The sequence below is a fragment of the Trachurus trachurus genome, assembly GCF_905171665.1.
Source record: "Trachurus trachurus genome assembly, chromosome: 5".
Classification (NCBI taxonomy): domain Eukaryota; kingdom Metazoa; phylum Chordata; class Actinopteri; order Carangiformes; family Carangidae; genus Trachurus; species Trachurus trachurus.
In genome coordinates this window covers 16,471,036-16,498,572 of record NC_139896.1, presented here as the reverse complement: position 1 = coordinate 16,498,572, position 27,537 = coordinate 16,471,036, and the positions used below count along the sequence as shown (strand labels likewise).

Below are 27,537 nucleotides of genomic sequence, written 5' to 3'. Positions count from 1 at the left end.
CAAGAGCGCAGACATGACTTGTATATTTTTAACATAATTTGATTATTCTATTATGACAGGAGAGTAAAAGGTATTGTTGTGGTGTAATATACTGGAAATATAAAACTGTTGCAAACTACAAAACTTGTCAGAAACAAAACTGACAAACTAAAATTAAGGGCCATAACATGATATTTTTATAAGGAAAATACTATATAATGCAGAGCCATTATCCATTCACACAAGCTGCATCTCTATGAATCTAATACTGAATGGTTAATGAAGCTGACATAAGATAGCTGTATGAATGGCTCTGTGAATTAAATCAGTTGTCATCATTAAATGGCCATTAGAGTCATTCAGTGAAAGAATACCAAAATAAATTCCAGTAATGGCTCCTCTTCAAAACCATCTCTATTCTGCCATCCATTCCAGGGAAAATGGCATCGTTTCAATGTCATCAACTGGGAGGAAAGAGCATAAAACATGTGTTGAGCCAAGGACCCATTAAATCCCTATAACTGAATGAATGCATTTCATTTTTCAAAATCTCACATTTCTGCTGATGCTTGAAAGAAAAAGATCAGAAGGAAGAAAAAAAATCTTCCTTTCTTCCAATTAGGCAATTGGAAGCAAACCTTGCCTACGTCAAGAGCAGCCGTCACAGCAATCACTGGCATTCTTCGCCACTCTGCAGGTCCCACAGAGCCTGAAATGGCCCCCCACTGCTGAGTGAGTACAAGCGAAGCCTGGCTGCTTTGCATGGAGCTCAGCTGGTGGAAGAACGCACTGAGAGGCAAGCTGCTGCTGCTGCTGCTGCTGCTGCTGCTGCTGCTGCTGCTGCTGCTGTTGCTGCTGCTGCTTGGCACTACAGAGCACCAAGACCTCGTCAGCTTCCCCATTGCCTCCATGTCAGACTCTAAGCCGTCTCACTCGGCTGCTTTTATCCACATACTAGCATGAACGCTCAAGCACACACTCACACACATACACACACCAAAATTCACTTTGTGCCCTTTGAAGAAAAGTCACTGACAAAGAGCTTTTGTTTTTGAACTCAATAAACCTTCACTGGCTTATATACAGTACAGAACATTTGCATATTCTTCATATTCCCTCTGCTGTGAAATGAGGCTTTGTTTTTCATACTCTGAAGACATGGGCCTAATATATGTCTACATGAAAAACAAAAACAAATTTCAATAAATCAAATCACAGTGTTCTGACGCATTAGAGCACCCAGTGTTGAATACACTTGTATCATAGACTGAGTTCATTACACTTCACTGTGTGACTTCCTGTTGAAATATGAAGCTCATTACTTGTAATTAAAAACAGCTACATCAGAGAATTTGCTCCACATGGTGTCAAATAAAGCACTGTGATTAGATTTCAGCAATTCCTACATGCATTATTTCCTTCATGCAATATCCATTGTATTCTCCTCAAAGTGTATAGTGCATCTACAGTAACTTTGCTGATCCCATACAACAACATTGTACATTTAAATTGCAAAAAGAACAGTTGAGCCAAGCATACTTTGGATCGCTCTACTTTGAGTTTCACTTTGAACATTTTTTTTTTTTTTTTTTCAGTGGGTTGCTTTCAGTTACGGCCCAAACTCCCTTAAAGCTGAGTAAACAATCATTTAAAGAAAAGGCTGTCTGCTACTTACTGTACATAATTTATAAGCACAGGCTTCAGAAAATAGTGTCACACTGAGAGAAGAAGTATTTTACCCCACAACATAGAGTTTCAGAGTTTCACCCTGCAAAACATCAGTATAGGGGAATTATTATCCTTGTCGAGGATATACTTTAAAAAGACTAAAATTTAGGGTAATGCATTTAGCTTTTAAGCCCAGTGAGGTTTATGGTATGTTTTTATTCATTGTAATATCAATGTTGAAGACAGATGGACAAATACAACGGGAGGAAATGACTGCTCACAAAATTGCTGGCTAACATCTCACAAAAGATCTGAATGATTTAATGAGAAAACATCCCTGTCGTGATTATAAAGAAACTATTTGAAGTCACATCTGCGCAGGTTTTTCATACTAAATGAGAAAGTTTGGAAGTAGTGCAATTTCTAGCTGTTATGTGAAGTATGTTCCAGGAGTGCTTGCCAAATGGCCCAAACATCAGGTTCAACCGGCAGGTCAAATTCAGCCTAACGCTCAGGAGCAGTCTACCAATTACTTGAGAAACAATGCAAGCAAGGAGGTGTATTTATATCTCAGAAACCACACTTTTGTCAATAGCTATTGTTCGAAGAGTCAACACTGCTGCTGAGATGGCAGCGCTGCCTCCAAACTGGGATGTTATGTAGCAGATAGACTAAAAATACAGGAACTCCTGTGGGGTTTGTCTGGACTGATTAGGCCGGCCTCACACTGCTTCCCCATCATTACTCTGTCTGGCCAAACACAGACCTGTCTCACACCACACTGAGACACGTCAGACATATCTGAGCCGCCTGGGAATGTATGACAACATCCAGACACCATCTGCACCAGGTGACGTAATTAATGCAGTTTGCAGTCAGTGATGCCTCAGTTGTGTGGATCCTCTACGTGCCAATAAGGTATAGTTACAATAGTTACAATACTGACATACGTCCAGATATATCAGCAAAATTAGTGTTGACCACAATGCGATATGATGGCTATTATTCATGAAGTGAACTTAAAGAATTTAAATTAAAAACTACAGTGACATGACAAATATATTTTCAGTGTTTGTTTCTATGAATCATTTATTTAATGACAGTGTCATATATCATAAATGCAGTGTTCCTGCCATTCAATAGATGGATTGAACTGTTTGTAGTACTGTACTGTTTCTATATGACATTTTAGGGCCTTTATCCTGCTCTGGATGTCCAGCACATGAAGTTTGTTCTCATTTTCAACAGCAGGAGGTTCATGTTTCCAGAATAAAACGCTTAAACCAACTGTAATTGGAGTAAACACGGCAACAAATGGGTCACAACTCCACATCAGTGTGAACGTTACTCACCATCTGCAGAGCATGTAAATACTAAATTGTTTGCTAAAACTGGGCTTGACTAAAGTCAGATGTATTTTCACATTGATACCAACTACTTAAGCATTTACGTTTTAGCCTTTTACTGGAAGCAGAATGAGCTTTAAACAGTAACATATTATCACCTTGTAAAGTCCGTCTGTCATAGGATGCAGTGTGGTTTTCCTAAAACGGCCGCCTGCTGTGGCCAGACAGGTGGTCGATGAGAACAGCAAGACTGAACCATAACAGACCGTTTGAAATATCCAAGTTCAGTTGTCCCCAATTGAACTCACAGCTAAGAGCTTTAACATCAACACCATGACTAGAGAGTCACTGCTGAGTTGTACATAGGTATTTATTTCCTCCTTGATGAATAAATATTGATTAGTGTTGCTTTAAAGAGACGCAAATCCGATTTCAAAAAAATCATATCTATGTTATTTTCGCTCCACAGTTTCACTGCTATTTAAAAAATCCAGTAAAATGTATTAAGCATAACATTCTGGGGGAAATGGAAAACTTAAAAAAAAAAAGTGGCACAAACAATTTGCAACTTCAATCCAAATCTAAAAATGCACAATATTTCCATTTACCACTCAAACCAATTCTGGTTCAAGTGCATGGAGTGCACTTAAAATAAGATATAGGCTACCTACAGTGAGGCTCAGTTGCAAAAGATACCAGCTTGACCCAGACCGAACAACACTGTCTCAAACATGGTTTTCTGAGAAGACAGGCTCTGTACCTTCCTGTTGAACTCTCACAGACGTGAACATGATGGATTCTATCTTTCCTGCCTGACTGCTTTCTGTCTCGATGTGCTTATTTGTGCAGCCAGTATGAATGGACTGATGAGGCACTCAGGCCATTCAGGGAGTGGCATTTTTACGATATAATAACATGAGCAGACCAGAGCGGGTAATGGTTTAGAACAATACAAGGATGCTAACTGCCTCAGCTCCCACTGTTCTGGCACAGTCGCAAGCTTTTGTCACCCTGAAACAGACTAACAGTCATTCATCAATATGTCTCCAAAACAAATAAACCAGACAGTACAGAACTGACTTATTCCCTCCCCAGATCAATATGAGCTGACAAATTATACACTCCATGTAATACAGATATCATTTGACATACAGAGGCATATTAAAGGACCAATGTGAAGGATTAACGGCAATCTACACGTAATCAATCGGTTGCAATAGGCAACTTCACCATTAGACGGCACTACATCCTCTGTACTGGTCACTTAAAGGTTCTAATAAAGGATAAAGAACAGCATACAGTATTTCAATACTTCATCACGCTGACGTGGTCAATTCAGCATGTAAATATAAGGAGTTCTGATGTCAGGAATACCATCAATTCTTGTGAAAACTGTGAAAAATATATATTGTGAATGAAAGTTTATTTTTATTGTATCAGCGCATATTGTGCTTCTGTCCTCTCTAGGCCATTGTCATGTAACGTTTGTATACATGTTCTGTTATGTCTATCACTTGCTTTGTTTTGTCTCGGTTCACCAACATATGCGGCACCAGGATCACTGGCTTAAGCCCAAATCCAGGTTTTCATGCAATGAGATGTGTTTTAAATGAAGTGGTCAGAGCGAAGTGCTGATGGAATGGAAAACGCAGCCCCCTCCCATCCCCTGTGTGATCTTTTTTTGTTTTTTTTCCCCCAGTCCATTACAGATATTGGGAGCACCAGCAGTGTTGCCAGACTGGATGATTTTCCGGCCAATTGAGCTACGTTTTATTTATTTTTGCACCAGTTGGGTGGTTTCCATCAATGAAAAGTTAGACTATCCTCCAATGAACCAGCCCCTCTGATCCCCCCCATCTATGATTTCCTATTCCAATTAACATTTTGTCACAGCTTTGTGGACTTGTCAAAGTAAAAATAAAATAAAAGTTTGGCTATTCTTATGACCCTTATTCAATCTTGAAGATCAGCCATTGATGCTCAGACACTGATGCTTTTTGTCAATATCAAAATTAGGTGAGTAAAGTAACTGAACTAACTTGGAATGTTTCTAAAAGCCTTAAGATTAGCAAATGCTTTAATACTGTAAGTGTGTGTTGCCTTGGTAGATTTGCAACTTAAACCAGAGTTGTATTGCACATTGCATGGGCAGTATATTTTGATTGTCCCTTTATAAATTAACCAGGTTGATCATCAAGTTTCTGTTTCAAACACAGCACAATTGTTTCCTATTCATATTATTTCTCTCATTTATTTTTGCCTTATTTACTGACTGCAACTTGAAATCAGACTAATTTAACTTTGGGGCTAGTGAAAAATATGAAAACCAAATACAGAAAAAACAAGTGGATGAAAACTGTTGTGAAACTGCTGATTCACAAATCACAATAAAGCTGTCCCCATTCACAGGATTTTCTATTCCTGTTGTCAGACACCATAACCAGTTTGAAACAGTGACTGAAACACACTCCATAACTTACTGTACGAGCTTCAATATAGTTCCATGAGTAATTTCTTTATTTGTCTTTTTTGCTTCTCACTCATTTGACATGAACAGGATTCAGCCTAACGCTTGAACATACGTCCAATAGCACTTGGTTGTTGTTGATGTTTTTTCTAACTTAAATGCAAACTGTTGCTTATTTGGCCATGAATATTAATGATATAATGAAAAACTTCTCTCCCTGACTTTACCAGATGTTCATGTGCACCATGTGTTGCAAGATAATATGCAATTCCCAGTGGGAGGGGAGGCGGAGACAGCACAGCCAATGTGTGACATTAGGCTGGCGTTCTGACAACTGGTAATGGCTAAAACACAGCAAAATAGTTGAGGTCTCAATTTGAAGTCTGCATCAGTGGGATCAAAGCTGCACTACTCTGTGTGTTAGTTTTTTTTTTTTTTACATTGGATAAAATCACCACCTCTGCAGTGACCCTCACCTGTAAGGAACTTTTTTGCAAAATGTGCAAAAGGAGGAGCACATATAGTGCACATATCCAACCAGTATGTACTGTAAACTGGGCACATCTTCATAATAAAGGCTACGAGAATAGAGGAAAACCTACAAAGTTCAGCTGTCTTTCTTCACACACAACCGCATAGTTTTGATCTACATTTACCGTATAATCTTTTGTTTTTTGTTTTTGTTTTTTTGCAGACAGTCCTCTTTTGGATTTCAGCTGGAAGGACAGATGTATTTTTACATAAAAGGTCACTTTTACTGTTGCTATAAAAATAGTTGCTAGTTTATAAATAATTGCAGCATATTGTGGTCTCAGGTGAGTTTTCTGTTCCTCTACAATGTCATCTGGTGAAAAACAATGTCCAAAAGTCTAGTCTTCACACAAGGATCAGCCCAAGGATTGTTGAATTTCCCGAATGGCTTTAACATGACCACATCAATATGTGAGCATCATCTCCATTTCTTTTCTGCCATCCTCCTCACTCAGTCCCCCCAGGGTCTCATCTGTAAAGCAGATGGGAATATAATGGGCTGGAGGCTTGAAAGGACTGTCCTTACACTGAGTCAGGGTTGTGTCTGAAAAATGTGGTATCACCAAAATAGAAAAAGAAAGGCTTGCACAGTTACAGGGCTTCATCTTTGTCTGTCCCTACCTTCCTCGAGGCAAAGTCAGAAATACTGTACTCTTTGCCTCTTGTTTCTGACACAAAAGAGCCACGGGGTATGTGGTTGCTCTTACCAATTACACCTCACTTCTTTGGCCTCCCAACAGCAGTCTGCCCTTTTTATACCTGGCGATCTCTCAGCCCCAGACACCCATCAACAGCAGCCTCGCCACAGCATGTCCTGCCCTGACTGCCCTGTCTGTCTGCTGCTGTTTTCCTCCAATGTGAAACAGTTCGGACAAAATCTTGTCCATGTTCCAAATTCTGCCTCGAACATTTTGACAAGCGTGTAAGATTAATTATGTCTACATCCGATGAAGCTGCACCAGTCGAAATGTCATAAAATGCTACAATTCCTGCAGAGTCTAGATGTGTTTGCAGAGTTCGCTTCAAAACTTACTCTCACCAAAAGTGAAGAATGAGTAATTTCCTCTGTATATTTTGGGACATCCTCTCTCTGTCATACTCCATTATGTTTAATGCTGGCAGCAACAGGCAAGATCATTCTGGTAGAAATCTACCACCACCACCATCACCACCACCTGCAGCCTGGACTGGAGCTGTGGACCAGACATGAGTTTAAAAAAAGCAGCACTCCTGGCAACACTCCTTCAAATCCACAGCTCACATCTGCCATAGCAACCCCACTGTGGAGAGCTTTGGTCCCAGATTTGAAAATGTGAAATAAACCCATTTTGAATGGCTTTCCATCAGAAAAAAAGGCTTTTCAGCAGCAGACATATGTCTCAACATATGAGGGGGAAAATAGAGACTTTGAGCTCCTAATATTACACTCTGAAAGGTAATAGCGCCTATTGAGAAAGAGAGAAGATGGGATGGACTGGGAGAGATTTCTTGAAGTGGGGGGGGTCTGGATTATCACTTGAGCAGAGATGTGAAACTAATATCTGTGCGTTCAGTACAGAGCGTGTGTGGTTAGCTTATCATAGCATGAATACTGGAAAGACTGGGAACAATTCTTCTGTAGGACTGTGCAAAATATGTAAATACAGTATGTACTGTATGCAAAAACTATCATTATCATTTTTATTTTTAAATGGTATTGATGTGATTTGTGTTATTTGTTAAGTATCCTGTCCTTGTCTTGTTATCATTTGTGCCACTAATTATTATTATTATAATAATTATTAACAAAGCTGAAGGCTGACACTCACAGCTTCTACAGTACTAAACCTGAATAGTTTGATTCAATTACAGCTCACACATAAGTTTGAACAATATCCATGAAAAACACTTTCCACGGCTACTTTCATGTGACTTGTGCTATGATTCACAATCCATGGTGAATTCTGTTGCGCCTTTGATGCCCAATTCCTCACTGCCAAACTTCACTGCCTGTTCTTACAATGTCTGTAAGATGCCCCCCGGGCAACTGAACAGTTATTTTAAGTCTGCATGATGAGTAGGGTGTATTTTTCTCACATATTTATTTAAACACTGAGAAGCCTGTCTCACTTTAGACAGCACTTTCCCACTGTATTTCAGGTACAGTGAAGTACAACTACTGTCTGCTCTCAAGCATGAACGTTTGTTTCACCAAAATGATGCCAAAACTTGTTTTCTCAAGTTAGAGATTGAATATTTTCAGGGTGGATATGGCAGTTGTTTAGTATTACTATTTAAATTTTAATCATGACTATTAGTGTGATCGCTCACCAAGGTTAATTACTGCAGTTAATTTAACCCAAGTTTGGTTGTGTGAAGCATCAGCCAACACTCAACTAAACACTTGTGTGGCAACAAAGTGAATTAATTCATCAGAAAAATAAAGCAGAAGGCAGAAGAGGTCCTCCAGAGGGTTTTCAGCCTTATAACAACAATTTTACAGCAAAAGTAATTGGAATAAGCAGTTATTTTTTAAATATAAATAAACCCATTAACAAAATTCAAGTGAGTCCTTTTATCGTCTCGTGTCTGGTAATATCACTTCTATGCAGATACTGTAGTTTTGGTTCCGTTTACCCAAAACTGTGACATTTCTACCACCAGCTCAATGTACATACAATGTTTTATCTCATTCTGAAGAAACCGTCCCTATGAAAGCAGTTCACATCTTTTCTCTATTCTCCAGAGTAATGAGAACACAGTTTCTGGGGAGAGATGTTGTTTTCAAATGTTGTTTCATTGATGTTATGTAGACTGAGAGACATTTCAAACCATACACATAAAACTATGTGCATTACTAGATATAAAATGAGAAAGGACCTCTTTGTGTCTTCATTTCAGACTGACTCCTTTGGCAGCAGAGCACCACGCTCCGAGTCTTCAGTTTCACATGCTCTCCTCACAGAACTATGTTATTACAAAAAGGCTTGTTGCCTTGATTAGATGCAAAAATAACATTCTTTGGTTTCCCTAATTACCTCCACTCTTCCTCAAGAAGAAACAAAGGTTTTTTTGTACTCAACAGCCGACCCAAGTGTTTGTTGACTCTGCTGCTCGTTGTCTAACGCTGATGTCCTACAAACATAGAAACAACTGTAGGTTTTGCATGATTAACTGCGTGTTGCTCCACTTTATTGCTGGCAAGCGGCACTGGAAGCAGCGTGACTGGGGTCATAACAAAAGCAGGCAGCCCGCACTCATGACCCAGCTATCTCTCTTCACATTCAGCGATAAGCAGAACGAGCCCGGTGAGAAATGAGGGACCCACTCAACATCGTCATCCGCTTTTATTTAGAGGATTTGCTCCCTGCCAACAAACCCCTGCGAGCAAAATGCCTCTGACATGGGCTGAGAACAAAGCAGATAGATAGCGCACTGCGCGGAAAAAAAGCTTTCACAGATCCACTTAAGATATGTAAAAGAAAGCCATCATGCGGCGTTATATGCAAGTATAACAGAAGATGAGAATCAATATCATCCATTATTCACAATATCTATGCCAGCAGCTTTTAATGCAGGCATCTTAAGAGACACTTTCTCCATTGTTGGAAATAACAATAACAGTAAAAAAAAAAAAAAAAAAAAATGTCTTTTTCCGACCAGACACTTGGTGAAGAGCTGAGTTTTATTCTACTAAGAGCCAAGGAAAAACACCCAAGGCAGAGGAAATGAAGGACGTATGGTGTTTTCTGTGTCAAACACTGTTCAGACAGAACAATGTAATGATTCAAATGGAATCAGTCCCAAGTTAGGATACGTGATTTCTTCTGGGCTACTATGTAAACACTGGCACTGTGCACTACATCGCCAGCATGTGAAATCTTTGAGGCCCAGATAGTTTGGGGTAGTTGTCTGTGCAGCCTGCGTGCTTCGCTGCAGAGAATGCAGCATTGTTTTGGTGATTGGGGTCAAACAGTCGGTCAGGCTGACACCGGCACGGAGGTGTGCAGCCGAGCGGACCCTCATAACAGCGGTATTATCCAGGGACAGCAGGTTGCAAGGACTGCTGAGCCTCGAGGGGCTCGTACCGACTCCGCTCTGGGTCTAAAGCAATAACACAACTCTCCCATTTATCACATGAAATGCTGCTTTCACACCCAGACTTCAAATAGGAGAAAAAAAACCTCAGGACACTGTAAGAGCTCATGCTAAATCATGGGACTGGAGACACAAGACACCTGAGGGTCATCCATCTCGGAGCTGATAATCAGATGGAGTTTCCTCTGACATTGTAAATAACTGGGATTGCGTCTCTTTCCTCTGTTTGCCTGCGAGTTACTGACGCCCTGCCTCGGTCAAGTCGCTACCGCTGGCAGCACTACCAGACGACCTGATGATGTGTTCTTGTTCCTGAGCCTGGTTGATTTCATTTAAAAAGGTTTTTCTCTTGCCCTTGTAACCTCAGTAGCTTGATCTTGGCAAAGGTACCAGATGTCCAAAAGACACTATAGTGTGCTGTAAGAAGAGGCTACTTGAAATGCAATGCAAAAACAACTGCACCTTCCAGGTGTCGTTGAAGTAAGAAAAACCATCTAAAATACACAAACTGTGCAGTAATGTAAAATGACTAAAACTAAACCTGCAGCCTTCTGTCTATACTGGAATGGTGAGATTCAATAACAGTAATACAAATGCACAATATTTGTGTTATTTTAATGTTAATTGTTTCCTAAAAGCCCAAGACCACTCCAGTTTAAAGGACACACACTTGGCAGGCTCCCATGAGGAGTCCTGAAAATGTAGAATCAACAGGTCTGAGGTTGAAAAGATCAAATTTGATGGTCACACCAGGATTTCCAGGAACATAGTACAAAGCTGATATTTTGCAAAGAAGGCAACTCTGGCTCATTCTGAGAGGAACAAAGCCGCCTGCCTGAGAGAAAAATGTCCATGTATTGATTCTGACTGTGAAAAACAAAGACGATGACTCTTGGATGAGTGTAACGTTCATTGAACTTTTGCTGAAATTTTGCACCGTCACTATTTGAATAATGCACTGTGGGGGGAAACCGAATACTGCTTTGTGTTTCTTGCTTGGTACTGTTGTGTGTGTGTGTGTGTGTGGGTGTACACGGGTAATTTAATAGATTCGTTCCTGTGTAGAGTGCTGTTATATTGACTCTGACTGGCATCCCGACTCCACCACTGCAGTAGTTTAGCACATTTTTGGTCCGGCAGGAAAACCCCAAGTCTTTCTGTGTAGAGGCTGAATGTTCTCCTTGTGTTTGCATGGTTTCTATCCAAGTCCAAAGACACGTTTGTTTGGTTAAGTGCTGAATCGCAAATGCCCATTGGTGTGAGCATGCATTGTCTCTACTGTATATGTTGGCTGTGCGTGTAATCTGTAGTATTTAGTTCCGCAGCTGTCATGAGCCAAGTCCTACAAAGGGATGGGTACCTTTCACATTCAAACAGATACAGTACCAATACCCGGTACCTGTACCTTTTTTGTGTGTATGTGTGGAAATTGAAGTTATTTTGTTTATTAAAAAAAAAGTTTGTCAAAACTTCTAAATTTTGAATATTTATTATTATGGTTCAGTGCAAACAGGCAAAGCCGGCATAATGAGGGGTCTTTTTTAATGGCAACAGATCTCTGTTTAAAACAGGCTGGGAGAGGAGGGGCTCTTCACAGACAGAGTTCTCAACGGGCCTGAAAATTAAAACCCGACCTACGGGTGTTGAAGCCTGGACCCGACACAGTCCGACTCACTAGCAGTAATTCTCTGCCCAAACCCGGCAAAATAAAGAGGAAGCCCGAGGCCTAACCAGAACAAGTCATTTGTATATATTTTCAGCCTGAACCAGTCCAGCGCATCCGGTCAGGTTTGTCGAGCCGGCCTGGCCCGTTGACACAGCTCCATAGTCCTTAGACAGAGAGTGGGGCAAGGAGGGGCAATGTGCTGTGTGCAGCTCTACAAGGAAATAGGATTTTACACATTTTGTGTTCCTGTCAGCCGGACACTCCTCCACTATCTCACAAACACAAGGGTGCATTCAGGTACCGAAATGTACTGTTTGATTTCACATTAATCGATACTCGGGATTACTTTGGGAATTCAGTCAGTACCAATAAAAGTACCAAATTCAGTCATTCCTAGTCCTACAGTACGGTTTTCATAGTTCAACACTGACAGAAACTGAGACGGTTACAATCACCAGACATCAGCCTACACTTCTTCCTTGTTTCTTGTCAGAAAAAGTACATCCACGTCTCTTTTTCACCTTATGTAGAATCTCTGAAAAACCTGCTATTTCAAAATGGTTTATCAAGGTTAGTTTTTAAGTGGCATGATGGAAAAATCTTAGCACACAATCACATAATCATGGTCTGTTTGGCTAATAGTGTACAAAACTGGTCTGAGACTAACAGGCATTAGATCGACACAAGACAATAATCCTCAGGAACATGTTTAACTTTTTAGACAGGCCATTGAGGCCAATGAAAAAACTCTAATAAAGAACTTCAGCTCTCACTTAACTCAATTTGATTCTTTGGCCAACAGTGGAGCTGAATGGAACGTAACTTGAAGTCAAGTTGACTGATTGTGAAGATGAGGCTGAGGGAGGAAACCCGCTTTGCTTGATGGGGAAGAAAGGCTGCAATAGCTTGAAAAAAATTAAATAATTTCAGATAATGAGAGATGATTACACAAACATCTGTGAGAAAAATATGTGTGTTTGTTTTTGATGTGTTTGCCACAGTGAACGTTTGGCTGGGTTTATTTCAAGTCATTGCAATAAGCAAGTATTCCTGGAATTTCTCACTGCAACAAGCAGACACCAAATTCCTATGTTGGCTCACCCAACAACCCACAGTTTCTATTACTACATTAGACTAAATTCAATTCCCTACCCCCCAATCCCAGCGAATGAAAGGAGTCAGTTTAAGGTAAAATTTTTGAATACTTGGAATTTTTGGGCATTTAAATGATCAAATCATCTCTGTCCTCAGAGTTTAAAATTGTCACCCACAATCCCATATCAGTCACACCCGACTCATTACGACCTTAGGCTACAGCGACAAGCAGTTAAACCTTAGATAAGGAGAAAGTGAAGAGCAGCCAAAACAGCTTCATCTTTGTAAAAAAAATTCTTTAATTTTGGAATTCTTGAAGATCTGTTCACTTGATCAAAACACATTTCAGTCACACAACACTGAGATTAGCTAAAACTGCTTGCTAATACTGTCCTCTACACATTACAGTCTGATTATCTTGTGTGTCCAAGTTATACGGCTCACCTGGTAGAGTGAGTATCGCTTCAGCTCAGTCTTTAACTCAGCAGCTGCAGCGATACTGTAAATCCAGTCTGTTCCCTTTGATGCATGTCATCCCCTCTCTTACTCTCTCCCCCAATTTTCCTGCCCGTTCTAACTGTCAAAATAAAGGCAAAAAACTGTCCAAAATATTGTAACCCTGCTTGAGGTAATGGCCGAATCAGACTAGCACAATGACAAACTGGACAGAAAGACTGGCCAAAAGGGCTGAAAAAACTAGATTTTCATTTTAAAACCAAAATCGCCGCCATCCAGAGACCTATGTTTCCAGGTGTGAAAGTATGGATGGAAACCATGACCATTTTACATAGACTGCGTGTGAACTGTGAACATGCCTGTGTAAATAAGAGGGAGACTGTTTACTCTGTAGCTCAGTAGCTGTAAAATACTATGAACAAGGAACATCGAGGGCGGTTGTAGTGTTACACTGCAGAACAGCTGCTAGCACAGAGAATGCAGTCAGCAACACCTGAAAATTGTGATCAAAAGTTGACAGAAAATAGAAAACAAAAACCTCAGTAGTAGAAAAAAGTTGCTCTCTACTGCTTTAATTGCTTCTGAATGAAGACCATTTGTGCCTGTCCCAAAATTACCCTTCTTCCTCACAACCTCCAGCACTAATTAAATTGCCCTTCTGAGGTAGTCATTATAAACAAGGCAAATGCTCCTAATCAACAATGGTGTTGGAGGAAGCAATTGGGTGATACAACCAGAGTTGGCCTAAATTGCAAAAAGGTGACCTCTCATCATTTAAATTTTATATGATTTAAAAACTGGGAACATTTGACATAGAGAGTCAAGGCACTAGGACTGTGCTAAGATTAATAGTGTAGAGCTGAGCTGAAAACTATCATTGTTTCTCTGAGACTGACTGCACTGATTAACTGTGTGATTTGCATCACAAAGGAATCTGTTACCTTGACTGGCCTGTGAGTAAACCGATATGAAACACTCATTAGCAGCCATGCTGAAACATAGTAAAACATTGAGTGAAGTCATGTGAATGGTAAGTTTGTACAGTCCTGTTACCTCTCAGTTTACCACCAAAATGAAGGGGTATAGCTAAAGTTGTGACTAACTTGTCCTGCTCCACTCGACCTATTTTGGTGAGTACACATTTATCATCACATGTTAAAATGATGGTTAAAGCTATGTAATATAATATAAGCTGCAATAGACTGTAGTCACGATCCACACTAATCCTAATATCACTTCATTGTGCTACACCAGTTTAATTAGTTTGATTATGCAACAAGCTTTGTGAAAAACTGAAGCAAAAAGCTTTTCCTGCTGACTGAACAGTCATATTCATTGTATTCTGTCTCAGACAATTACAAGAAAAATGTTATATTAAAGAGGATCTATGTAGGATTTTTAGCTTAACTATGCTACATTTTTACCTTAATTAAACAGCTTTGGAGTAATTGTGATAATGTGATAATAAATGCCATGGGGAGAATGGAGGCTCTCTGCCTTCCATGAAGCATCTCTTGGCTAAAAACCAACTTTGCAAGATCAGCGCTGCCGACCTGGTGTCCCAGCTCTCGTCTCTGCACACCATGAAACAAACGCGTCCCGTAATCTGTTGTTAATGACGGATAAGACTACACAAATATACACATCGTAACATCGTATATATAACGTCATGTATCTCTCTATTGATTGCTTTCTCGCTGGCTCCATTGTAAACAAATGCACATGGCCGAGAGGTAGGTTAGCAAAACAGCGGAAAAGCGACTGGACTTGCATAGTTCCACTTTAACAAAAAAACCTGTTGTTTTCTGCTCTGAAAACTTACAAACAATAGACATTTGATGTAGGAAGTAGTGAAATCCCCAAAACAGTTACAAGCTCAGAAATCCCACCAGCATGGGACTTTTTGTTAACAGGAGGGCAACAACAAGGCCATTCCTGCTGATTTGCTGATGAAATGACACTATCAATCGGCCTGCAAAGTTTTCCTATTGGTTGTTGCACTTTCAAAATGCTTTGGTGTTAATAGGCTCCGTGGGTTGGACGGGCGCCCCATGTGCAGGGGCTGCAGTGAGAATTTAGCCATAGAAAATATTGTATGTGAGCACAGACAGAGAGAGGCAAAACAGATAAAGCCCTGACTGACCTCACTGACACTAAACTGATAGGGCCGAGATATACTTGCTGTAAACTACGCGTACGCGAGCTGCCGCGGCCGCGCGTATCCTGCGTCGCGTCACCTCGCGTCGATATGTGCGTTCGGTCGCAGGCGACGCATCAAACGGACGCAGGATACGCGCGGCAGCTCGCGTACGCGTACTTTACAGCAAGTATATCGAGGCCCATACTAGGCAGGATGCAAACAGCCTAAGACCAGGCATGTATTTAGTTTTGACCAAGTCTTTTTGCCCCAAAACACATCTTAATGTGGAGATCATGTGATGACAAAGGCCTCTGTGACCCAGGCTCAATGAACACAGCAAAAAGCAGTGCAGAGATATTTCCCTCAAAAAAGAAAACAAAACAAAAAACTCTATAAAACGTTAGTTTTATTGTGATAACCACACTCACATAGTAACAGAAAAGTCAGAGAGAGAGAGAAAGAGGGGATGGGAAGTAAAAGCAAAAGGACCTCAGGCCAGATTCAAACTGCTTAGGACTAAACCCTAAGAAGCTCAAACTCTGGGGCCGGAGCTCATGGGTGTCAGCTGTCGATCAATACATGACCACACTTCTGGTCTCACCACTCCTCTCTCACTGAGGCTTCGAGCCAGTATTAGCTGCTTGACTGACAGAGCAGCACACTCCTGAATCTGAATCCTGCATTAGCTGATAAAGCAAACATGACAAGGATGTAACAGGGCGTGGACAGAAATGGGCGGGAGGAGGGGGAGTCCCATGCTGGAGCGAGATTGATTTACAGATGTTGCATATTTTAACCCAAGTGTGTCCCAGTGAGCTGTGAAAAGTCTCCACACACTGTCTTAACAGGTGCTGCTGGCAATAACAGGACAGCCACGCTAATAGGCACTTGATTTCTTTGCCAATATTGTCAGCTTCAGTATATTGGGACGGTGTGTATCAACAAGGTGGCAATGGCACGAGGTGTAAGTAAATCCACTCTGGGGTTTATATGCGGTCTGAATCCTTTAATGTATGAGACAAGTGCTTCAGCTATAAGTGATGTGAAGTAAAGCGAGAAAATCCAGTCTCAGTCACTTCACCCAACATCAAATGTGGCACAGCATTTCATCTTTGTATACACAGCAGCTCAGTTTGAATTGTTCCTATGATAATTCCTTTCCTCTCCCTGACACTAATCCAGATATGCAGACACATTCTTTTAAAGCATTATGTACACAGTTCCCTGTTTGGGTAACTTCCAAATTTCAAAATTAAAGTCATATTTTTTCTTAAGCACACATAGCTCAGTTATGTGCTAGTGTATATCCCACAGGAAGCAGTGATTACAGATGAACAGATGGAAACTCTTGTCCTGCTTTCACTGAACACATGCGGACTACTTCAACAAAGGTCTGAGAGAGAGAGACCACTTCATTCGCTCTTTCCACACAACTGAGGGGATAGTTTGGAGTTGATGATGTGAAAAGAGAAAAAGCCATTAGCTAGCAATCCAGATTTTGTGAAACATATTCTGTGAACATCCTATCTGTCCGGTCCTGGGAGTGTGAGTGGCATTTCGATTGCAGTTTTGTTGAAGGACCATTCGGGACTTTGACTCTGGATCAAATATGGTGGAGTCACACATAATCCACCAAGGGTCTTATGGAAAAAATATAACATGTTCTTTGTTGTGAAAGATAATAGTCTGTTATGTTCATAGTTTTCAATATGTATTTTTAAGAGTTTTACAGCTCTGCAGCAGATGACCCTAATAAATCTGACTAATACCAGTGACTCAACAGTTACTTCACTGGGACCTGGGATTTCAGCTGTCCAGGCTCGACTGTGTATTGGAACAAATACTCCCCAGCTATCAGAACAACAAGATGCTCCACGCAGCTACCAATAATGCAAAACATCTCTGAAAAGAAGGCTGGGAGCCGCCTCTCAAGCCACAACAGCAAATGATTTTTCAGTACAGTTATTCCCCTTTTTATTATGGAGATATACTTAAATGTATGGTTTTATGAAATCATAGCTGTGCTTGTCTAGTGACCTTTAACCTGGCACAATAGGCCTATCAATAGCAGTATATAGTTTATAAAGGGAGGGTGTTTTTTGTTTTGTTGTTGTTTTTTCATTTCATTTCATTTATTAAGGACTGCACAACAAGTCGGCAGAATTTGCTTTCGGCAGCATTTTTTGTCATGTTACAAAAAATGCAAATTTGGGGTTTACACACTTGATGCTAGTACGTGAGACTTTGGTTGTGTTAGCAACGGCGTCCTGTTGGATGTGTTGTTGCATGCACTAAAAGCAACATTAGTTTTGTGCTACTGTGGTAGGTTTGTCTGAAGAGGGTTCAACTTCAAATATCAAGTTAAATCAATACATAAATGCAGCTCACTCCAAAGGATTGACTTTTGGCTGTTTCTCTCCAATGTAAAGTTTACTCGCAAGTCCACATTTATCATTTAATGTGTCATAGTTTTTCCTGCCACATTTATTGTATAAGCTGAACATCTATAACACTATAAATTAATGCAATATGAATGATAACCTTTTAATTCACCCCCTCCCCTCCGCCAAATGCCATAAATATACCAAATCTTAAGCTATTAGCATAAAATATATGTTATCATATTCTAACTGAGTTCAGATGGATCACAAATGTCTATCAAAATGTTCACAGTAGGAGAGGTAACAGATGGAAATCAGAGGCACATGCATGCCTGAGGCAGCTGTTGTCATCATGCATGATTTATCATGTCAGTAGCCTTTCAAAAGCCACTTCAGGACTAACTCACCTGAGTCCAGGGACAGGAAGATTGAAGCTGCTACCTGATAAATAACTCATCCTCCTCTGATTGACCCTGACAGACTGTTAAGGATTTCTGACAGACTGAGCATTTACATAACTCACTGTCCTCGGGGGACGAGACACTTCAAAAAAAAAAAGAAGAAGAAGAAGAAAAAGCTCTTCCACAAACAAGTCAAATTGTGTAATCGAGAGAAAATTGATTCACGAACCAGGATCACATCATTTCTCAACTAAATCTGCAAGAATCTAGTCTGTTTGTACACTAAAGACTATAATATCGCAACAGTTGATCATACGTTTGATAGGTGTTTTGAGTGTGATGTCAGCACCATCTGCTTTGTCATAACAGGCTATTTAACTCAATAAACTCTCAATTCTATTTAGTTTTTATCTACTTAGAGTAAAACAAGTGGTGCCATCTCCAGGGATGTTAATGTTGTCCTGGGTGTAAAGAGATGTGTTGTAGCCTGTCACCAGAAATATACTCACACCGTAATTGAAAGAGTTTTCGTTTTCCTCTGACTAACAATGGACTCTCTACCTTCGAACCATTTTTGCCATTATGTGACTGTTTATCTTCATCACACTTTGTAACTTGTACTTTGTAAATCATTCCTTCTATATTACAGTGACACTCCAACTGCACTAAAACTTACTTACATTTTAAACACAACCGATGCAACATCCTACTGCAGTCAATTAACATTCATCATCCTAAAATAAGATGAACTCTCTTGAATGTTCCTTTTTTGTACTGTTTTTATTACACTGAATAGCCCCATCGATTCTCTCACTCAGGAAAGGAATCATCCAAATCTGCAGACTTTCTCAATCAAATCAATTCATTGCTTGATTGAAGATGAAAAAACTAAAACATACAGTTCCTCAAAATGTAAATAACGATAATTATGATTCATGATAAATAGAAGTGTGGGATAAAGCGCAATACACATTTAGTGAAAGACTCCCAAATGCCAAAATGCAAGCAGATGAAACTCTGACAGATAACTTGTGGGACAAAACTTGCCAATCAACCTCAAAAAGATCAGCCCAAAGCCAGCTTCATGGAAAAAAAACAGGGCCAGTTGTGCCAGATGTTAAAGAGTTGCCAAATGCTGCATGCATTGCCAATGCTATATTCCAAGATGATATGCCATTAGCACCGATAAACTTCATTATCAGCTGCCTGGAGAGAGGCCCAGCCTGGCCTCTTCCCACTCTATCTCTACTGTAAGATTGTGAGCAGCCACCTGTCTGTAGTCTGCAGCATTTCTATCTGGAGAAAGCAGTTTATCTGGCATAAGAGCACCCTGTCGCCCTGACAGATAACTCCTCCTAAGCTTATCCTGCAGCGTATGCTACACAGGACAAAGCGATGTGTCATTTTGGGGAAATAAGCTTCGGGATCAGTTCTTGATTCATAAGTCACTGCACACAAGTTTCTGCTTATTAACATGAATCAATTTGCAAATGACTTTGGAATAAATCTGAAGTGACACACAGTGATTATGTAATTACATTATCTCATCAAATGATTAATTGATTAAGACCAGCCTGAATGGAATCATTTTATCACTCACATGCTCTATTTAAAAAAGTGCTTCAATTATATGCGTTGAAGAGCAACACCTGTACTGTACAATCAAGTGTGATTCAGCATAACAGCCCTGCATTTAATTCTTGATTTTACACTTGCACAGAGACACACAATCACCATACACTATTGGCTATGTCGCCATGGAAATGCTAGCCAATCAAACTCCTATCCTTTGATCAGCACACTGGACAGCAGCCAATCTATCAATCTATCAATCCCACTTAAACAGCCTACACTGACTCAACCCACATAGCAACCATCAACATCTGAAATAGCGTTCAGCACTAGCAAATCCACAGGAGTCAGTAAGCAGAGAACAAATAGTCATTGAGAAAAGCTCAACAGCTCATTACAGGTCAACCACTTCATTCACAACCACATTATCACAGTGGATACAATAGCTCTGCATTTTCCAACAGGTCACAATGACGTTGAAACCGAGTTCATCTGCAGAGTCTCACGCTCAGCTGAAGTCAATATCCTGGCTAGCTCATCCAGCCAACGTTAGTGAATGTTAGCCCCAGCCTGCATGTCGACACTGTTACAAATTGAAGAACTTGAAGTAAAAAAAAAAACTCAGTAATATAGCAGCTTAATATAGTTGAATTTAAAAAAATAATATATAATAACAATAAATTAATACATTATTAATTATCTCTAATTATCAAGGGAAAACCTACATGTAATGCAACTTTTATATTTAAAAAAAACACAAGAAAAGATGTTGGCATTGTTACATAATTAAGTAAACAGATTTTCTAACTTGGTTTCTAACTGTTTAATTATTTTCATTCTGTAAACACCTTATAACACATAATATACTGCCCCCATGGTCCACAAGTAGCAGGATTATTGTTTTTATACTGCACATGTGAGGTTGTAAATGTGCCCCAGCTCTGTATTAGTCTCCAGTAGTGTGCAGAGAAAGCGTGTAAATCCAAAACCTCCAGGGCACCAACATCTGGATCTGCCACTGCCTCCTGCTGCACACATATTTTTAAAAAGTAATTTCATATCTAGCAGCAATAGATCAGATAACTCGGCTCTCCCATTTAAAGAGCAATGACCCTTCTTTCTTCTTGAACCAAATGTTAGAATACGAGTCCATACGTTTTCAGTTAGGCCTAAATACTGTGAATGTTCAGTATCGCTTCACTACCGTCACTTTAAAGAACACACTCCAAGACAGGTTTTACATTTGCTGATTTAAAGAATCCATTTCTGATATGTCTTTGATGAATGCATATACAGAAACAGAAGCATTATGCTGTTCCACTTTCTTTCAAATGATTAGAGATGACATGAGCAGCGATCAGCCCCATAAGAAAAAGTTGCCACCTGTAGAGCCCACAAGAAGCAGACGTCATGGGGCCGGAGAGAATTTATGACCAAATCTAAACTCTCTGCTGCCTGTCTGTTTCCGGTGGGAGAGCCGAGGCAAACGTGCAGTAAAACAGTGGCTCGGCCTTGTTCGCTGGGTGAGCGATGGAGGTGAATGTTATGGAACGGCAGCGCGAGGATGTTCACCATGGGAGGAGTGTTTGACTCCCTGCTCCAGACAGACCCTGGGCTCACTATTTATGTTCCTGCTCGGATACCTAGGGACGGCCGACGGTCTCCACTCCTCACATACACTCATGACATATGGCCTGGCTGGGTATTTAGAAGAGAGTAGAGAAGGGGAACATTGTTGGACTGTGAGGACAATGAATGTTGTAATAAATACTCGACCGCATCAGAGAAATAATTTGTCCAGCTAAAACAATAGAATGAAGATTTATGATATGCCACAGCAGGAGTACACACAAGTGCATGTTAATGAGATTTAAATATATCAAATCAGGTTCAATGTTGAAAAAGCAACGCTCAACAAAGCACTATATGCTGCTTATAGGACACACAGGCAAAGTTATCAAGTTGCTAGTGAAACCAGTGGATTTGTTATTTGTGGCTTGTTATTTTATTTTCATTTGTGTAGCATGGGAAACTATTTACTGTTTTTTCCAATTCACTATTCGAGATAAAAACTCATTTTGGTCAGCCAATTTCCTCCTCCATGACAGCTATACAGACTTGGACTTAAATTCATGTATAAATGAGGGTGTAGTCTCTTTAAGTGACAAGTGCCACAACCCCAGTTCCACCTCTTTGCCTATTTTGTGATCAGCTTGTAGTTAGGTGGAGTCAGACATTGCTAGGATGGTGATAGCAGAGCAGTTCACCCTGAACCTTCAGAAATCTGTGGGTGACGTCCCAGAGGCTGCGTCCATCCATAGATAGAGTCTGTTTGTTTACCCTCTTATGGACAAAATCTAATGCATTATCTTTGACAGCATTTGCTCGGTTTTTGCTGAAATGTCCATAATCTGACTTCAGTGGAAAAGGATCCTAGAGAACATGTCAACTTGATAAGACCCTTGAATATATTTATGTAATATATTTGAGTTTTTTATTGGTCAATTTTCAACAAGTGGCCCACACCTTTAAACTGTTTTTAAATCTCAACACCACAGGAGTTGCTTATGTTTCAAAGCAAATAACTAAAAACAACAAAAATAAAAAATAGTGACAAAAATAAGGAGTAGAGCTCAACTAACTACAAATTTGGGGCTTCAGCCTTCTTAGCCCCCTGTGTATGTCTATGAATAAATAAATTAATGAATAAATTGCCCACTAGTATTTCTTAAAACCTATACTACACAACCTCCACCATACAATGTGGCAGAGACACCATACGAATTTCTTTGGTATTTCTGTATCTGCTTTTTCTTGTTACTTATCAGCAGATACCAATAAGCAAAATATCAGCTGATACATTGGCCACCCACCAATAAAGATTTGCAGTTGTGCACTCTGTGACACTTCTGCTCTTGCCAGTCATTCTTTTAGCATTTTGGTGGCGGCCTGTGGGAGCACAACTTGAATTCTTCCACAGTTGAAGAGACAGAAGCGAGTACAGCAATGTCGACATAAGGATGAAAAATCTGTTTCAATCAGCCTTCATTGCTTTTTTTCCCTTTTTTTTGATCCAACTCAGCTGAGTATAAACATTACTCTGTGAAACTTCTGGCAAAGTAATTTCAGCTTCTTTTATAGAGTTCATGTAACTGATGGATTAGTTTCTAAAATAGAAATCACTGTCATCTACTTAAAAGAAAACAATAAAAGGACATTTTCATCAGAGCATGATGGGTCTGTGCTGTTAAATCATCTGAGCATCTTTTTACTCACCTTCATCAGGTTTGATGAGTAAAACAGGCCGATCTCTCTCCTCCTCCTCTTCATCAGTCACCCTTTCTTTCACCTCCTCTCTGTCCTCACTGTGAGGCTTAACCGGCCTCTGAGCCGTCGTTCTGCTGGGCTGACTCTCATCCAGCTTGACCCTGACCGGCATCTGGGTGGTGGCGGTGGTGGTGGTGGTGGTGATAGAACGGACCATGGGGGTCGTGTGGACGTCGGGCCCTATGGGGGAGCTGGTGGGCTGAGGTGTGGTCCTTTTGTAGCTGCTGGTTGAGTCGCTTCTCTCAGGCTCCTTGTGGTCTCTCTCCTGTTGTGCTGACTCCATCTTGTAGGACACATCCTCTTCTTCAGGCTTAATAATGCTTGGAAAAGTTACCATTTCTTCCTCCTCCTCCTCCTCTTCCTCCTCCTCCTCCATCTCTTCTGAATCCAACCCTTCCTCGCCACCTAGTGTGACTGTCTCCTGTAATTTGATTTGACCAGCTGATGTTGCCTGTGGATTGATCGTGCTTTCTGGACTTCTCTGCGTATACGTCGGAATATTCACTGTATCTGATGGCCTCTGCTGATCAGTTTGACTCTCTGTACCTCCGACTGGATGACTATCATCAATCTGACTGCCCGAACCTCTGGATGTGACACTATCTGATGCATTTTGCTGATTAATCTTCGTCTCAGAGCTTCCCTGATGATGATCTACACTATCTGAACCCATCTGTGGAAACTCTGGGTGTGTTTCACCCAGTAAACTTGGGTTTAATGAAAATATGTCAGGACCCAAACTTCTGTGAGCATGCAGCGGAGTCTCTGAGTCTGTCTGTCGACTCGGATCACTGAATGAGACACTCTGTGCACTTGTCAGACCCTGTGAGACCTGCCAAGAAGTAGTGGTGTCCTTGCTCGTGTGTGGCCTGACGGTACTCTGCTCTTCTCCCAGGGGATTTTCTGTCACCTCCTCTTTGTTTGTAGGATGACCATGAACTCCATAGTGCTCTCTCAGCTCCAGCTTTCCCTGTCTGTCAAAACTTAGAAATGCAGAGGTTCTGTCAAACCTGTCAGATCCTCCTGACAAATGTATGACCTTGTTGGGTGAACTGGGCTGGGTGGGGAGGACCAGAGATTGAGGGTAGGTCTCTGGAAAGTCTGTGGGGCCATAATCATAGTCCCCTGGCTCCCTGTCCATTGGTGATTTGAAAAGCGGAAGATTCCCATTAGGAAGAGGCTGGTATGGTGCTGAGAATTGATCTGTACTGCCAAACCTGTTGGGGAAACCACCGAGTGCCCTGGCGGTGTCGTCCTCTGTCGCTGCGGCCAACATGGGCTTATGGTCTTTCTCTGGATCACAGTCAGGCACAGGGTAGCACATCAGCTTCCCCCCTACCTCAGGGCAGTGGCAGACCTGACAGGGCTCAATATTAAAGACATGTCCGGCATCGTATTTCTGCCCGCCTTGGACACACCCGACGCGTTCACACTGCATGCAGCCATCAGCAGGCTCTGAGACTTCGATGCAGTTCGGAGGGATGTCAGGACAGCTGATGAACTGGCAGAAGATCCGGCCTCCTCCCACAGGGCAAGAGCACTCTGTGCTGCCGTAGTCCACGAAATAAGCATTTCCCTCAGGCACTTTGCCGTTCTTGAATCCAGCATTGAGGCAGTCATAGTACTGGTAACCCTCGCATGTGCATCCTTTTTGCAAGCATGAAGCGCAACAGGCACCGCTCTCCAGCACTTCCTCGATACAGTTGTCCAGCTGGGGACAGTCCACGCCGGTGCAGTCACGCTGGCACGAGCAGACGCTCAGGTAGAGAAAAAGCAACACACACCTCAGCAGCGCGACTTCAGCGTTCACGAGACAGGCCATGGCATCGGGTGCACGTTTAACAATCAAAGGAAATCAGGTATCATCCAAGCTTTCAAGTTTATCCTCAAGGCTTCTGGCACATTCTGTCCATTTGAATCACCTCAACTCTGGAGAAAATAAGAGACAGAGAGAGACAGACAGGCAGACAGAGGCTTATTTCTCAAAATGAAAGCAGACCAACATCTGGCTTCATAGCTGAGCTCACAAGAGTCCAATTTTTTTCAGCCACATGTTTGTCCTAACATTAGGACTACATCCTCGTCATTAAAATCAGCTGCAGCGCACTGTTGCAACATTATTGAGACTGCCATGATGAAACCTGAAACATACCCAAGTTCTGCATTTCTACCCCATTCAAGTTGGCTACATTAAAAAAAAGGCTGTAGTATGAGCAATCAGCCCTCAAAAGTCTGACTCCTGAGCATAGATGCTTCATAATGCAATTGTAATTGATTTCACTTCATGAGTATAAAGTGTAGTCTAATACGACTACTGTTGTGAATAATGTGGTTAATAAGACCAATGGGATTCACACAGCTTCACTCTGATTCATTCTCATTTCATTAGTTATTTTCAACAAAGTTAATTCATAAATGAAATGATAAAAATCTAAATCAATCAAAACCCTCAAATTGACACAAATCCCTTGCTACTTCACGCTGCTCTGTTCTGATCCTGTTCTAACATTCACCAAATTACTAACCTTGCAAACATGCTTTTGGGCAGATCTAATGTAATATCAATGAGGTCAAGCATATTTTCCCATGGCCTGGGCTGCAAGTAAATACACACCCACGCATCAAAATCTGTTCTTGGGCTGATGTTCATGGTGTATTCATGAAGTGTTGTATTTCACACCAGTGTGTTATGAATATTTCTGTCAGAAGTCAATAAATCTGCACAGTTATTCTCATCATCTGCTTATCACATCATCACATATAGGGATCTATCAAATGGCCTTAAGAGATCGGGAAACTTTGCGCATTTTACTCATAAGTATATCCAAAGTATTTTTATTACATTCAACTATGACTTGTGCAAAACAAAAGCATCAAAACACATGAAAACTTTCACACCTTGCCCTTTGCAGCTCTAAACCTCAGAGTTGGACCTCATGTAACATCGGACCTCAGGGAATAACTCCTCGCAGCCTGCCCTGAAGGCCTCCTGACACTACACAGAGATTATTCCTGGGGCTGAGAAATGACTGCAGCAAAGTCACAAGCATCAATACTGAGCTGCACATAGTAAAAGCTGGCAAGGCCCGGCTGCCAAAGAATGCACACGGAGAAGACTGAGCAGCCTGGTGTTTCCCATAGCACTGAGTGATGGGGGATTCCTCTTTTTCCTTTCTCTGCCTGCTTCTCTCTCTCTCTCTCTCTCTCTCTCTCTCTCGCTCTCTCTCTCTTTCACACACACACTCACACACACACACAGCTGATTCCTAAACAGTCCCTGATGTCATAAGGCTCTGCCAACATGGTCAAAAAGAAAGGAGAGGTTTCGTCTAATAGAAACTTCTCTGCTACAGTAACCAACTTTTGAATAATATGCAGAGAGGCTCATTTATACAGGGCGGCACCAGAGAAAGTGAGAACACTGTAAATGCTATAGAGTCTGTTAATTACAAAAACATCTCATTACAAAGTCTTCTCAGTCTTTCTGGTTGTTGAGCTGCTGTCACACCTGTATGCATTTGCAACACTACAAATCCTCCCTCTTGTGCACAAACACTGCAACCTGTCGTCACCTGATAAATGGGGGGGGGGGGGACTCCAACCTCACAACTGCTGGAAAGAGTGCTGCACAAACCTGATTTCAACAAAACAACTTGACGTTTAACAAAGTGACACAAAGTCTCACTCATAAAGTTCTTACCACAGCATCCGTGGATTAATGTTTTGAGCAGGAAAACAAAATATCGATTAAAAAAGTGAAAGTAAAGAGAGAAGCTGCGCTGACTGTGGAAGGTTTAACGGGTAAAGCTGCGTGAAGCCACCGGTTTGTTTTTACCTTACTTGTGTGCGGATTAATGGGCTGGAGAGCCGCCTGCTGCCGGTCCTATGAGCGCCGCAAATGGGACCCTTTTGACCGCGGCAGCGCTGCTGGGACCAACACAACATGCAGGCGGAGGGGGAGGTACGAAGAACTTCCCCTGCTGGAGACTCCTGAGGAGATCCAATCATTATCCATAATGAACAACAGGCTCCTCTGGCAGGGCCGGCCCACTTTACATGGGAAGGATTACTTGACTTGTTACTACTACATTGAAACTTTGAGGGGGAAAAAGTTATGAATAGATAAAAATTAGTAAGGAAAAAGAATTTACCTGATGTGAGATAATGCAGCAAAGTTAGTCGAGCAAACACCAACATTCCAACACATGCTGTGATCACCCAGTGTCCATGAAAGTATATCAGGAATTTAGAGATATTAAGAAAAGAGCTTTACAGTGTCAACAAACAATAATATTTATGCAGAAATATATTGCAGATTAAAAAAATACAAATAAAATACATATAATACATAAAATACATAGCATATATTTCTCCATTTGATTGTAAATGTAGTTTACCACCTTAATGTCTGTGTGTATGGAGCTGGTGACA

The 27,537-nt window shown here is 41.0% G+C and overlaps 1 protein-coding gene across 3 annotated transcripts in view; it reads right to left on the bottom strand.

Annotated features, from left to right (window-relative positions):
- Positions 1–27,013, bottom strand: part of fbln2 (fibulin 2) — a 62,513-nt gene extending 35,500 nt beyond the window's left edge. Inside the window, exons 1-2 of one of the 3 annotated variants that reach the window (XM_083972340.1) lie at positions 26,942–27,013; positions 23,056–25,035 (exon numbers count right to left, since the gene is read on the bottom strand). In XM_083972340.1, coding sequence (XP_083828466.1) covers positions 23,056–24,928 — 1,873 coding nt within the window. In that variant the 5' untranslated portion in view covers positions 24,929–25,035; positions 26,942–27,013. Of the gene's footprint in view, positions 1–23,055; positions 25,036–26,806 lie in introns of all 3 variants that reach the window. The other 2 variants (XM_083972341.1, XM_083972342.1) reach the window with 2 other exon arrangements.
- Between the last annotated feature and the right edge of the window lie 524 nt (positions 27,014–27,537).